The following is a 12532-nucleotide window of genomic DNA, read 5'->3' as shown; positions in this document are numbered from 1 at the left end:
ATCCCTTGGCTGCCAGTTTGATGCTCCACCTTAGCGTCTACAATAAATTCACAAAGCAATGAAAACAAAACTTCACTGGGCTAAAAACATAAAGAAATCACGGAAGGTGTTAGTAGGTTATTTGTCTTAACTCAAGATAAGTATTTTTAAAACCAGTGTAACTGAGTTGTAGGGCTTGAAAGGAAACCTTCTCTTGTTAGTCCCTCTGTGGCGATTTGCAGAAAGTCAGGGTAACCTGCAAGTGGGTAGTTCCTGCCACAGACCTTACCAAACACAAAGAAGTCCAACACCTTACCATACCCAAGCCACAGACCTTACCATAGACAAAGAGTCCAAGACAGCAGGTGACCCTGAGTGCACATAATCTGTGCATCTCACAATCACCACTCTGGATCTACTCATGACACTAGTGCACACGTGGATAGGCTGACCAGCTTCCTTCTTTTTCTTTTTTTCTTTTTTCTTTTTTTTTTTTTTTTTTGACAGGCAGAGTGGACAGTGAGTGAGAGAGAGACAGAGAGAAAGGTCTTCCTTTTCTGTTGGTTCACCGCCCAATGGCCGCTGCGGCCGGCGCACTGCGCTGATCCGAAGCCAGGAGCCAGGCGCTTCTCCTGGTCTCACATGCGGGTGCAGGGCCCAAGGACTTGGGCCATCCTCCACTGCACTCCCGGACCACAGCAGAGAGCTGGCCTGGAAGAGGGGCAACCGGGACAGAATCCGGCACCCTGACCAGGACTAGAACCCTGACCAGGACTAGAACCCAGGGTGCCGGCGCCGCAGGCGGAGGATTAGCCTATTGAGCCACGGCGCCGGCCCCAGCTTCCTTCTTAAGCACATATGTGGGCTTAACATCTTTTAGCAAGAAGTCCTCGGCATGTCTCTCAAATGCTACTTCAGGACACCACCAATAAAAACTAGTGGATAATACTGCATGTATCTGTTGTTAGTGATGCTGACATTATCAATACGCATTTTAACAACTAATTGGCATTCAATAAAGCTAATAAAGACACCCGATAGCTACAGACAGCCCAAGATTAAATCACTGGGAAAATATAATTGAGATCAGTGATAGTTCTGAATCTTGGCTGGAAAGTGAATTTTCTAAATAAGTTCATGTATTTGATCAGTTTCAGATTAAGGCTGTCATCACCGTAGACTTAATGAGAGTGTCACGAGAGGTTATCTCTCCCTCTCTGGACTATTTAATAATAGTATCATATAAATATGAAAGAAAACAGCAGTCTGAAAATCCCTGTGTATGGACCCAGGAAGTAATTTTACCTATCAGCTATGTGGGGACTAGGTGTCTTCTAAGCTATTTAAAATTAGACTCAGTACAATGAGATGGTTTGGAGACCCTCTCTCTGCAACTCTCCCTGTTATTCCTTTTAACTGGGATCTTGGCATCGTGAGATTCTTGCTGGTCTTCTACAAGAAACTTTGTCTTAAAAATAAAAACCATTTATTTTATTCTTAGCTGCAACAGCACAGTAGCTTCAAAGAGAATTGAGTCAATGTGTGACATTTATCTTTATAGCAAACGGACATCATCTTCCCTCGCTCACGTCCCCTTTCAGAGGCGCAGTGCTGCATGGGCTGGGGATGCAGGGTCACATGAAAGAAACCTCCTCCCCCGTGTCACGCCTCTGTTGCGGGGTGGAAAGGCTATCCAGTGGTGGACTCCTTCAGGAATTAAATACACCATGACCTGGCAACAACGGAATTCTGCTCAGAGAAGAATGAGGCCAGACCTGAGACACACTTTCTCCCCCCATGGTTTGGACTTCTCTTGACCTGAAGAAGGTCAAAGAAATGCTGGTGTCTAAATTGCTCAAGACAGGATTAGCTTCTCTAGCACATATCTCTTTGGAACTCTAAAATCAACTTTATGTGCCCTTTTCGCAACATTTGGGGAAATAGCTTCTTTAAAAAATATCTAAGCCCTGTTTGAAATCAGATGCTGTGTAGTTTATTTTTGTGGCTTTTGCTGTTGTTGTTATTTGTTTATTGAAGTCACTGGCCAACAGAAACTTGATCCCTGCTGTGAAAAGCCAGTCTACCTACCTATGATGAATTACACTATAAATTTTTCTTAGGTAAAGGAAAAAAATAAGAAAAGTTTAGAAACATGGGCAATGGCTCTCACCACATTCCTATATGCATTTGAGGTAAAGCCCAGTTATAGCAGAATCCAGTCCCCAGGCTGTGGTGAAACCAGCAACACAGTATGTGCATACAGTGTGTGCAAATGGGAGAAGTGGGAACAGACGGGGAAGACCCACCTGCCCTTCTGCTACTCAGATGCCAAGATCAGTGACCCTGTGCGACACTAAAGCATGTCTCCATGATATAAAGTTAAGTAAGAAAATGGAATATTTTATGGACTCCTTCTTAACCCATACAAGGTTAAGCTGGGAAGTGACATCCCTGTTAGCTGAAAAAGTACACTCATCCTCCCTCTTACTTCCAATCCATGCAATAATAAACCGGACTTGACTTTAGCATACATCTATGTAGACACATTGAATATTTTTTCTGAGTAATAAATTTAAGGACCTCCATGTTTTTCTTTGCAAGTAATCTTCCCTCTTGCATGAATTTCACAAAATGAATGACTTTTTAAGTACAATTACTCTGATGATGGTGCTATGTCACCAAGTCTTGGATTATGAACAGAGGTGTAAGGTGCAAGTCAATCCTCTTTCTCTCCTGTTCCAGCGTGAACATTTGGAACATCCCCTGGTTAAAATATTAAGTGTTTCTGCAATGGAATTCAGTAGAAATAAAATGCAATGTCTCACAGATCTCCCATATTAAATTCTGCTGAGAAGCCATCGAGATGTTGGCATAGTATTTAAACCAAACAGAAAACACATCTTTTCCCTGGGGTATTTATCCTAGAATGAAACAAACCAAAAGTCTACATTTCATCAGAAGCTCATGGCCTCTTTCTCATCTTTACATGCATCTAGCCATTTGAGTGAAAAAAATAGTTATGTCACAACCGTGGCTGGTTACATCCGCAACCACTTTATAATGATAAGGCTCTGCAATGTGTGGCCTGTAGGACACTGGTCCTGTCACCCACTTCTTTCCAAGTCTTCAGTTAACTAAGCTTATTATTAATTGTGTCTAGGCTTTTCCAGGTAAGTAACACCCCAATGAATTTATATGTAAATATTCACACATTTTTCTCAACCACTAGATACAGAGACTACTTATAAAATATTTTATGTAAATATTTTATATATGGCCATGCCTCTCTTTCTGCTGCTATCCCTAACTGAAATTTCTCTTTGTTAAGAGAGCTTTATTCCATTGCAAAATTATCCAGTTCCCTTTGCTTTTCTCCTCGCTTCTTAATTTTAGCCATATTTCTCCATATTTCACCAGATGGAAGGTGAGAAGTGAAAAATGAAACGCAGAATTGATAAACATTCTGGGATTTTATTGACACTTCAGGAACTCCACAGTGAATGGTTGGGTCGCTCAGAGTCATAAAAGTCCCAGAAATCCATCCTCCACATTCTATTCTGCTGTTTACACAAGTTTTAAAGTAATTATAATTAGTGCATACAGCTCACTCAAAAATGTAAATGGAAATTTGTCATAAAGACATCAACGTGTTGTAAGCGATGATGGTTCAATCAAGTATTTGCCATGCCAAGCGCTTGTTCTCAATGCTGCTGCAGATAACCAAAGGTTGGCTAGACACACACAGGGCTGTGTTTATACTGATGAGGGCACACAGCGCCCACTTCCTGTTCCAGTCTGGCAGGATATCCTAAAGAGACATCCGAAACCATACACAGCCATCCATCCCCAGGAACATGTATCCATCAGGGCACACAGTTTTAAAGCAAACCAGTATAAGAAATGCTGTTGCCATTGTGTGCACTGAAATGATGAACTTTCTCCCCCAGAGGAATAACGGCGAATGCCAAGGCTCTATATGACAGCAACTTCTCCTTTGGAAGGACTATCTCCACCAGAGATGTATGACTCAAATTTTCCACATGCACATTCTTTCAAAGTCTGATTGGATATGAATAAAATAAAGCATCTGCACGAACTGCTTTGATTATGTTTGATGGACAATATTTTTTTAGTCTTCTTAGATGACAAGAAATTACATTAGAATAGGCTAAGTGAAAAAGGCTCATATTTCACCAAAAGAAAAAAAAAGTCATAAAAATGCTGGCAGAAAAAGATCTACTGTGATAAATTAGGGCAGAGCAGTTACTGATTACACAAAAGTCCATTTGTGATGGAGGCAGCAGGAGGGTGAGCTCTCCCTTGTCCACTATTTCAAAAGCAGAGGGGTTTTTTTCCTCCTATGTTCAGGGATGCCATGCACTCCATGACAAAGATGCTTTGATCTTCCCCCATTAAATATACCTTGTGTGGACCTAGCCTGAACTTGGTAAGAAAAAAAAAAATCATTTGTATGAAAGGGAGGGAGTACTGTACATCTCTAAGATTATTCATTACCTTTCAAAAATGAAGCTATTTGTGAAGTCTTTGTGTAATACACACATGAAAGACTACTACGCTGCTTACTTAAAGTATTTTGTTGTCTCCTGCCTTTTTTTTTCATTCATGTCTCAGATCAGAAGGGGACCCCAACTGGAAAAGTCGATGAATAAGACATGGCGGTGGACAGCCAAACAGACTTACGTGATGACTGGAAGAAAAGACTCCCTACCTGAATTGGAGGGCTTAGAAACTCTTCCCTTGGGAACGGGGAGTAGCAATAATTCCAAGGACTGAGGCGCTGGTGCTGGCGCAGGCGGTGGCGGTGGCGGCGGCGGCGGCGGAGGTGGAGGTGGCGGCGTGACTTTCTCTGGCTTCTTCTCTGAAGGCGGTGGCGGTAGAGGATCCTCAGGCAACAGGGACGATTTCTCAGCCAGAAGACTGCCAGCAGCCCTCGCCGCTACCTCTTTCAGCAGGGCCGCTGAGGAGGTCATGGAAGCCAGGGACAGGAAGGAGCTGGCGGGAGGTGGGTGCTCCTGCCCGGGGGTCAGGCTTCTCTCGCTGACCTTCTTGGACAAAGCGGCCAGGGTAGAGCTGGCGGACTGCGAGCTGAAGGGGGAGGAGAAGGACTCGAAGCGCAGCGTCTCCTCCGTCCTGGTGAGAGATTTATCCTGCAGCACAGCGTTGGCCGCAGCTTTCAGTTTGAGGATGGCGGAATCCGGGGACAGGCCGCAGGTGGTGGTTGAGTTCGGCAACCACTTACCTTGGTTCCAGAGAAAGCGGCTGCTTGGAGTGTATTGGTCATTCTGTTCCTGCTTCTCAGCCAACTTCCTGGCCAGAACACTGAGCTGCTGGGCATGATGGGATGGCGGGGAAAAGGAGAGATTCGTGCTAACGTTGACGGGGGACTCCACTCTGCCGTTGGCCGTGGCTGTGGCCTCGAGTTTGAGGGAACCAGCCTCCAGCAGCCTCCTCAAGTTGCTGCTCAGGGGCTTATTGGAGCCCGGGGGGTCATCCTCACACAAAGACGACACGCCCGGGGAAGGGTGGTCTTGACACGGCAGCGAGTCTCGCAGCACCTCCCCGTCCAGCGCCACCAGCTCCAACGTGTGGCTGCTGGGAGTCGCGCTTCCCAAGGAGGTGTCGGGGGATGTGGACTGCTCCTGGATCCGGTCCTCCAGGGACAACTTATAGTTCTCCTGGACTTCTCCATAGGAGGCCTCGGACGGAGTCTCGGAAGAGTTTCCATACCAGTGTTCTCCTTCACTGAGTTCTGCCTCCGCCTCTTCCTGCCTACTAACATCTGGGGGGAAGCAAGAAGGTCAGGGTTACTCTCAGAGCAGACAATCCGGAGGCCCAAAGGCACGCACACAGACCTGCCCACCCGCCTTCTCGGCCCTCCCACCCGAGAACCCGAATGAAAGACAGCAGATAAGGCGAATGGGAAAAGAGGGAAGAGAAACATGGATATGGGAAAGACGTGGTTGGTTGGATGGACAAAAAAAAAAAACAACAGCTATTTTCAATAAGTGAAGGAAATGGAAAGAAGTCTGCGGTCTTATTTTAAAAAAGAAAAAAACAACAGGGTATCTTGGGTACCGTGCCAGAATCAGAGGCAGTCCAGGGCTGGTGTAGTGGTGCAGCAGGTTAAGCCACTGCTTGTAACAGCAGCAACCCGTATTGGAGCACTGATTCCAGTTCTAGTGACTCCACTTCCAAATTAGCTCCCTGCCAATCCGCTTGGAAAAACAGCAGATGGTGACCTGAGTGCTTGGGCCCCTGAAGCCCATGTGAAAGACCTGGACGGAGTTCTGGATCCTGGCTTCAGCCTGGCCCAACCCTGGTTGCTGTGGCCATTTGGGTAGTGAACCAGCAAATGGAAGATGTCTTTCTCTCTCTCCCTCTGTCACTCTACCATTCAAATAAATAAAATAAATCTTTAAAAAACTGAATTAGAGGCAGCTTGGCAGAGTCAGGAAATTCTGACCATGAGACACAGATAGTGGGAAGCTGCTTCCCTACTTTCTAATTCCTTGACCTCGGGCAAGGCACTCAGCTGGTTTGAGAATCCATTTCCTCCAACATAAGATGCAATTAATTTTTCAAAAAGTGTATCAACGAATGTGGATAATATCTGTGTAACTCACTTTACCAGCTGTTACATGACCATGTGACCATGGTTTGAAAACAGTTAAGTAGTACATAAAATCCAGATCTCATTAGCAAACACTATTGACATTGCTGATTTCTTACCGTGACAGTATCTCCCACACCGTGCATGCTACTTGTCTGAGAGTCTTCGATTCCAGTCACCAACCTCCTCGCCATGTTATCACTGGCAGTGATCGGGAATTTGCTCCCTCACTCCATTGAGAGCCCCTTTGAGTTATTTTCTAGATATTAATTTATTGAACCACCACTCCCACTCCCATGACTCCCAGGCGCCAGTCAACTGGGACTCCCTGCTAGAAATGAACACTCTGAACAAAGATAGAACCATTCTTTCTAGCTGAAATGTCCATCCCAGAGAAGCCAAGTGTCCAAGTCCACTCATTCTTCAACACCCAGGTCACAGGTTCTTCCGTATGACTCTCCCGGGAGCTCCCAGTCAGAATTTGTCTTTCCTCATTCATGGATTCACTCACTCAACAAAAAATTAGGGAGCACTTGCAGCATACCAGGTGTTGCTCTAGATTGCTCTAAATTGAACACTGAACAAAACAAAGGTCTTGCCTTCCTGGAGCTTACATTCCAGGGGAGGAAAACAGATGTTAAACAAAATGAATAAATTAGTAACTCAGATAGTATGCCAGAGAGTGCTAGGTGCTAGGGAGAAACCTACAAAGCAGGACAGGGAGGACTAGGGGTAACGGATAGGAGGTGAAAAGTCATTTTAAATGGAGTGGTTAGGGTGGGGCCTTACTGGGGTGGTGACACTTGAGCAAAGACTTGAAAGAAGCGAGGCGTTGTCCAGACAGCTATCTCAGGGACAGTGTTCCATGCAGAGGAAGAGCTGTTGTGTAGGCTTTGATAAATCAAGCCTGGCATGTCCACTGGACAAGGAAGCCAGCGTGGCTGGGCGGCATGAAAACTGGATGATCAGAGAGCAGAGGGGTAGGAGGTGTGCGCACACAGTGTGGGGTGGCGAGGCAGATTTGTGGGGCTTCCTGGACTACTGACAGGTCTTGGCGAAACGGGAAAACACTGCAGGGTGTTAGGCAGGGGGGTGATATGATGTGACTTCCATTGTCAAAATGTTGTTCTGACTGCTGTTTTCCACACAGGTGGGAATACAGAATGGTAGGAAACAGAGAGAGAAGTCAGGATGCTGGGTCCAGATGGGGGATGATAGTGACAGGTGACCGCAGGTGGAGGAAAGTGTCCAGCTTCTGTGTATATTTTGAAAGCGGAGCCAACAGCCTCATGCTGTGTTTATCCTGATTTTATAACACTCTAAATGCTATTCACAGTATTGGCTTCTCTTCTCAAATGGTGCTTCTTGAGGGCAGGGAGAGTGTTTTACTAGGCACATAGCCCATGCTATGCCTTCCATGCACAATGACTGGTCCCACAGCTCAACAACGTGTAGGAATTGAGCAAAAATTCCTCACTGAGCCAAGTTGTGCTATATAACATGCTGTTTCTTTTCAGAATAGAAATAGCTAGAACTAGTAATGCGTGAACTACAAGCTAATACATTGATCTTCCCAAGCTATTTAGAGAAGAAATGTCACGAATGACAAATTCTCGTTCACTGAGCTCAAGTTCTGCAACTCCTTCCCGAGATTCTTTATTAAGTTATCAAGAAAATGTAAAATATCAAATGGAATTTGTGGGGAAAAAGCAGATAAAATTGAATTTTCTCTGTTAAAAAACAGTCTGGTTCCTTGTGAGTTGCCACATTTCCATCTCCCCACTTGATTTCTACATTTTTCATCTTTCCTCAAATCGGCAGTGACCCTGAACTCATCTCCCCACCAGCTTCTTGTACAGATGCCTTCTACCAAACACCTAGCAGTCAACATCAGTTTCAACAATGGGGCTAATTTGGCGTTGCTTTAGCAAGCCACCTTTCTTGATTTCAGATTAAACATCTTAGCCTCCGAGAGAATCACATGGGAACTCTACTATAAATAGTAAGACGCACAAAAGATTTAAAAATCATTACAGTACGAATTAATTGAATATCTCTTCTTTGCTCTTCATTGACATTCCTTAAATGAGTATACAGGAAAACACACAATTCAAAATTAAGTGCTTTTAGATGACATTTTTGTCATAGTAAAGTAGTTCGAGATGGTCAAACAGGTTCCAAACTAATGCAATAAAGCCAATTAGCAAGGTAAAGAAAATCAAGGTTTTCCGAACCACAAAATGTTACAAACGCGTGTCCAGTCTTGTCGTCTTACAGAGATCATTAAATATGCTAAAGGTGACTGGCTGAATCAAAGCCACACTCATGCTAATGTTTGAACCAGGAACCCCACATTTCTCAACATCCAGTCCAGAGCTTCTCTGCACAGACTCCCAGGAGACCCTCCGAATGGCAACTTCTAGAGGGCTCTGAGCAACTGCTCCTCCATCCTCCAGTCAGCCTTCTGTTCTCTAGAATCAGAAATCAGCCAGGGATGCACTCTTCACTTGAGCCAAGTCAGGGTGAAAGGACTCATTTTACCTGCGCTCTGTTCTCTCCACTCCTTCTCAGCCTCTTTGTTGCAGGAGACTATAGCACATCTACTGGCAAAGCCCCAAAGGCAAAGTTTAACTTTCTAACCCCCTCCACACCTTCAGAGAGCGAGGATATCCCCCTGCAAATGTGCTCAAGCGATGAGTGTGCTAAAAACTACAGAAGTTGTCTATCGGCGTTCTAATCCTATCAAGCAGTGACAAGGAGGGCTGAGCATTCTTGAATGATAGGAAACGCTCCTATCTACATTTAAGGCAACATTTCCAACCTTACAAAAACCCAAGCCCAAACAAACAAATGAGGGAAAGCATTTCTTAATCAGAACTCTTTGTGTCCCAAAAGCACCTAGATATTTCTCAATCACCCATGCGTGCATTCTCTGCAAACACGATCACTAAGACACACACTCCTCTGGACTCCAAGAAAACTCAGAGACATAAGGAATATTTTGATAAATTCATAATGCTCTGTCAATAGCTCTTCCAAAGATGCTGCTACTGAAATTGAGGTCATTAAAGTAACAAGCCATTAAATAATTTGAATGCACGCCATTGAAAGAGCGAGGGCAGAAAGTTGGGGAGAAACATATCTGAAATTATTCTGGCATCACTTGAGATCAACTGAGGAGTAGAGGAGGCTTTGAGGGATGTGGAGGGGTCGGGGAAGAACAACAGGCTCAAACAAATGCGTTTCCAGTTCACAGACTGCCAGGATTTTCTCCCACAAATATTATTTTGTTATTATTACTACTTATTATTTGCCTGCTGTGCTTCTGTTTTCACTTTCAGTGTCGTCAAGGAGGTGACCTTGAAAGCTGCCTAGGACCACTGAATGATGAGGTCACTTCCAACGGGGTCTGTGGGACAACCAGCACCTTCCCCAGCATGGAATTCCCTGCGGCTGGGACAGCTCAGAGCAACGCTGTGCCGCAATGCACAGGGTCAACCTGCTGCCCGCCACCAACTCCAGGACAGGCAAGCCTTGACTTTTGTCTCTCTCTGTCACAATCTGGGAAGTCCCCGGCAGCAAGACCCCTCCATTTTCCTGTCTGTCAAGCAGCATGGAGTCATCGCCCAGAATCACAGAGCACTGTGCGATCCTGCACATGCTTCCTGCGGATTTCACAGCTTTCTTAACGAAGGCATCCGGGGAAGCCTCTAAGTGGCCACTGTAAATAACGTCTTGTAAATACATCATGTTTAACCTCCAGAAACAGAAGCCATTTCCATTGCTAATTTTACCACCACCACCTCTGCCTGGTTCACACTCATTCTTGTCAATTTTACACAACAGTTTGTGTTTGCGTGTGTGTGCTCCCTTGGAATCAGAAACTCAAAGAATTAAGAATAAAAACGGTACAATTACAGGATGAAAATATGCTGAATAATTTTTGTTGCCATGTGGCAGAAACATTTCTCCTTAGGGGAAAACAAAACAAAATTCGACTACCTAACACATTTATTTATAATTCAGTTCTCAAGCAGCAACTCAGTAACTCAATACCCACAACTCTCGCCGCATCCTCAGAAGAGAACACCTTTTCAACTCGCTTCCTTTCCAGTTTGACAGTCTTAATCAGATGCACTTAATTGGACCAATATTTAACTCAAAACATCCTTGATCAGAAAGATCAGGAGCAGAAAGAAAAGATGTAAGAAAGAGACACCTATTAATTCCCGCAGCTTTTGGCTGGGCTTGGAGTAAGTGTACCATTTCTACTTCTGCCTACAAACTAGTCCCATAGTGGTCCGCATGAATCCAGCCAGCAGGCGTTAAAGAGAACAGGGCTCAGTCTCTTAGGACTTAACTGGCATGGGGTTAACTTTATGATCAACCTTCTAACAGTCAATGTCAATGGTCAATGACTTCAAAGACGGATGTGTTCATCTAGTACTGACCACCTACCCTTCATTTTCAACTAAAATTTTTCCATATTCCCTCTCTTGACCTAACACACTTCTATAGCTAAATATCCATGCCTGTCTTTTAAGGCCACACATCTCTGTCAGTATCATCAACTGTATATCTCATACCTATCATAAACCATCCAATCAGCTTTTATATGCAGTATTAAAGCAAAGTGGTTCGTCAGGTATAAGGAACTGTCTAGAAAAGCTGTTAGCAAAACTGATGCTAATTGGCTGAATTCAACAAACACTTACTGAGCATTTATTATGTGCAAGGAAATGTTCTCTGCAACAGGGAGCTCAGACAACCCCACAGCTAATAATCCACAGGGGAGAAAAGCATTGCACAAGCACTCGAAGCACGGGGGCTGGCACCACGGAGGAACACAGCAGAGGCTGCGTGAACACAGAGGGTAAGATTAATTCCATCGGTGCCGAGGCTCACTAGGCTAATCTTCCGCCTTGAGGCGCCGGCACACAGGGTTCTAGTCCCGGTCGGGGCGCCGGATTCTGTCCCAGTTGCCCCTCTTCCAGGCCAGCTCTCTGCTGTGGCCAGGGAGTGCAGTGGAGGATGGCCCAAGTGCTTGGGCCCTGCACCCCATGGGAGACCAGGAGAAGCACCTGGCTCCTGCCATCGGATCAGCGCGGTGCGCCGGCCGCAGCGCGCTGGGCGCGGAGGCCATTGGAGGGTGAACCAACAGCAAAGTAAGACCTTTCTCTCTGTCTCTCACTGTCCACTCTGCCTGTCCAAAAAAAAAAAAAAAAAAAAAAAAAAGATTAATTCCAATGGTGCCGATGGCTTTGGAAATAGACCTTGAAGGATGAAGAAGATTTTAACAAAAGTCGATGGGAATTCATTTGTAAGCAGTCTATCAAAAGAGGACTATCCCAATCATGAGAAAGCTAACACTCAGCGGATGACTACATTAACTCTAAGGTGGGGAGAAAAAGGTTTATTTAGATTCTTCTTCACATTTTAAAAACACACCACCTATTGATTTGTTCAAGATGGATTTCATCAATTCTCTTACCTCACTCACTAGTTTCGAAACCAAAGCGTTAGATTACAAATCCCTTGAGGCCCAACTATGACTGCCATTATCGTGTTCCTGCCCAGTGTCCTAACCATAGGAAGGGTATTCGGGCTCCTGTGATGGTAAATGACAGCAGAGCAGCTGGGCTGCGTGAGGAGGTGGGGGAGTCTGTGTTCCTGTAGCTAACAAAGCAAGGGGCACAATGGAGCTAGCATCAGATAGGACATGGAGGGCACCACTAGGGCGCTCTCTCATTTGCCTCTAGTCTTTTCCTCTCGGCCACGTTTCCCAGGAGGCTAAACCTGGCTGCAACCGGTTCTGGGTTTTCACTTTCAATGACTTTCCCCTAGAGCAAGGTCTTTCCCCCTCTGATTGGCCGGTTGGAGGTCACGCTCCCCTCCCTGGGCCTATCCCTTAAGCCAGAGGGC

General features: G+C 45.2%; 1 protein-coding gene across 7 annotated transcripts in view; it reads right to left on the bottom strand.

Annotated features, from left to right (window-relative positions):
• ZNF827 (zinc finger protein 827) overlaps positions 1 to 12532 on the bottom strand; it is a 189356-nt gene that overhangs the window by 145703 nt on the left and 31121 nt on the right. For all 7 annotated transcript variants that reach the window (XM_051820031.3, XM_051820032.3, XM_051820028.3 and 4 more), the window contains exon 2: positions 4709 to 5779. In XM_051820031.3, coding sequence (XP_051675991.1) covers positions 4709 to 5779 — 1071 coding nt within the window. The remainder of the gene's footprint in view (positions 1 to 4708; positions 5780 to 12532) is intronic.

The sequence above is a fragment of the Oryctolagus cuniculus genome, chromosome 8 (assembly GCF_051225735.1).
Source record: "Oryctolagus cuniculus isolate XC-2025 breed Fujian yellow rabbit chromosome 8, ASM5122573v1, whole genome shotgun sequence".
In the NCBI taxonomy this organism is placed as follows: Eukaryota; Metazoa; Chordata; class Mammalia; order Lagomorpha; family Leporidae; genus Oryctolagus; species Oryctolagus cuniculus.
Note: the sequence above shows the minus strand (reverse complement) of the source record. Positions and strands in the feature narration are given on the sequence as shown.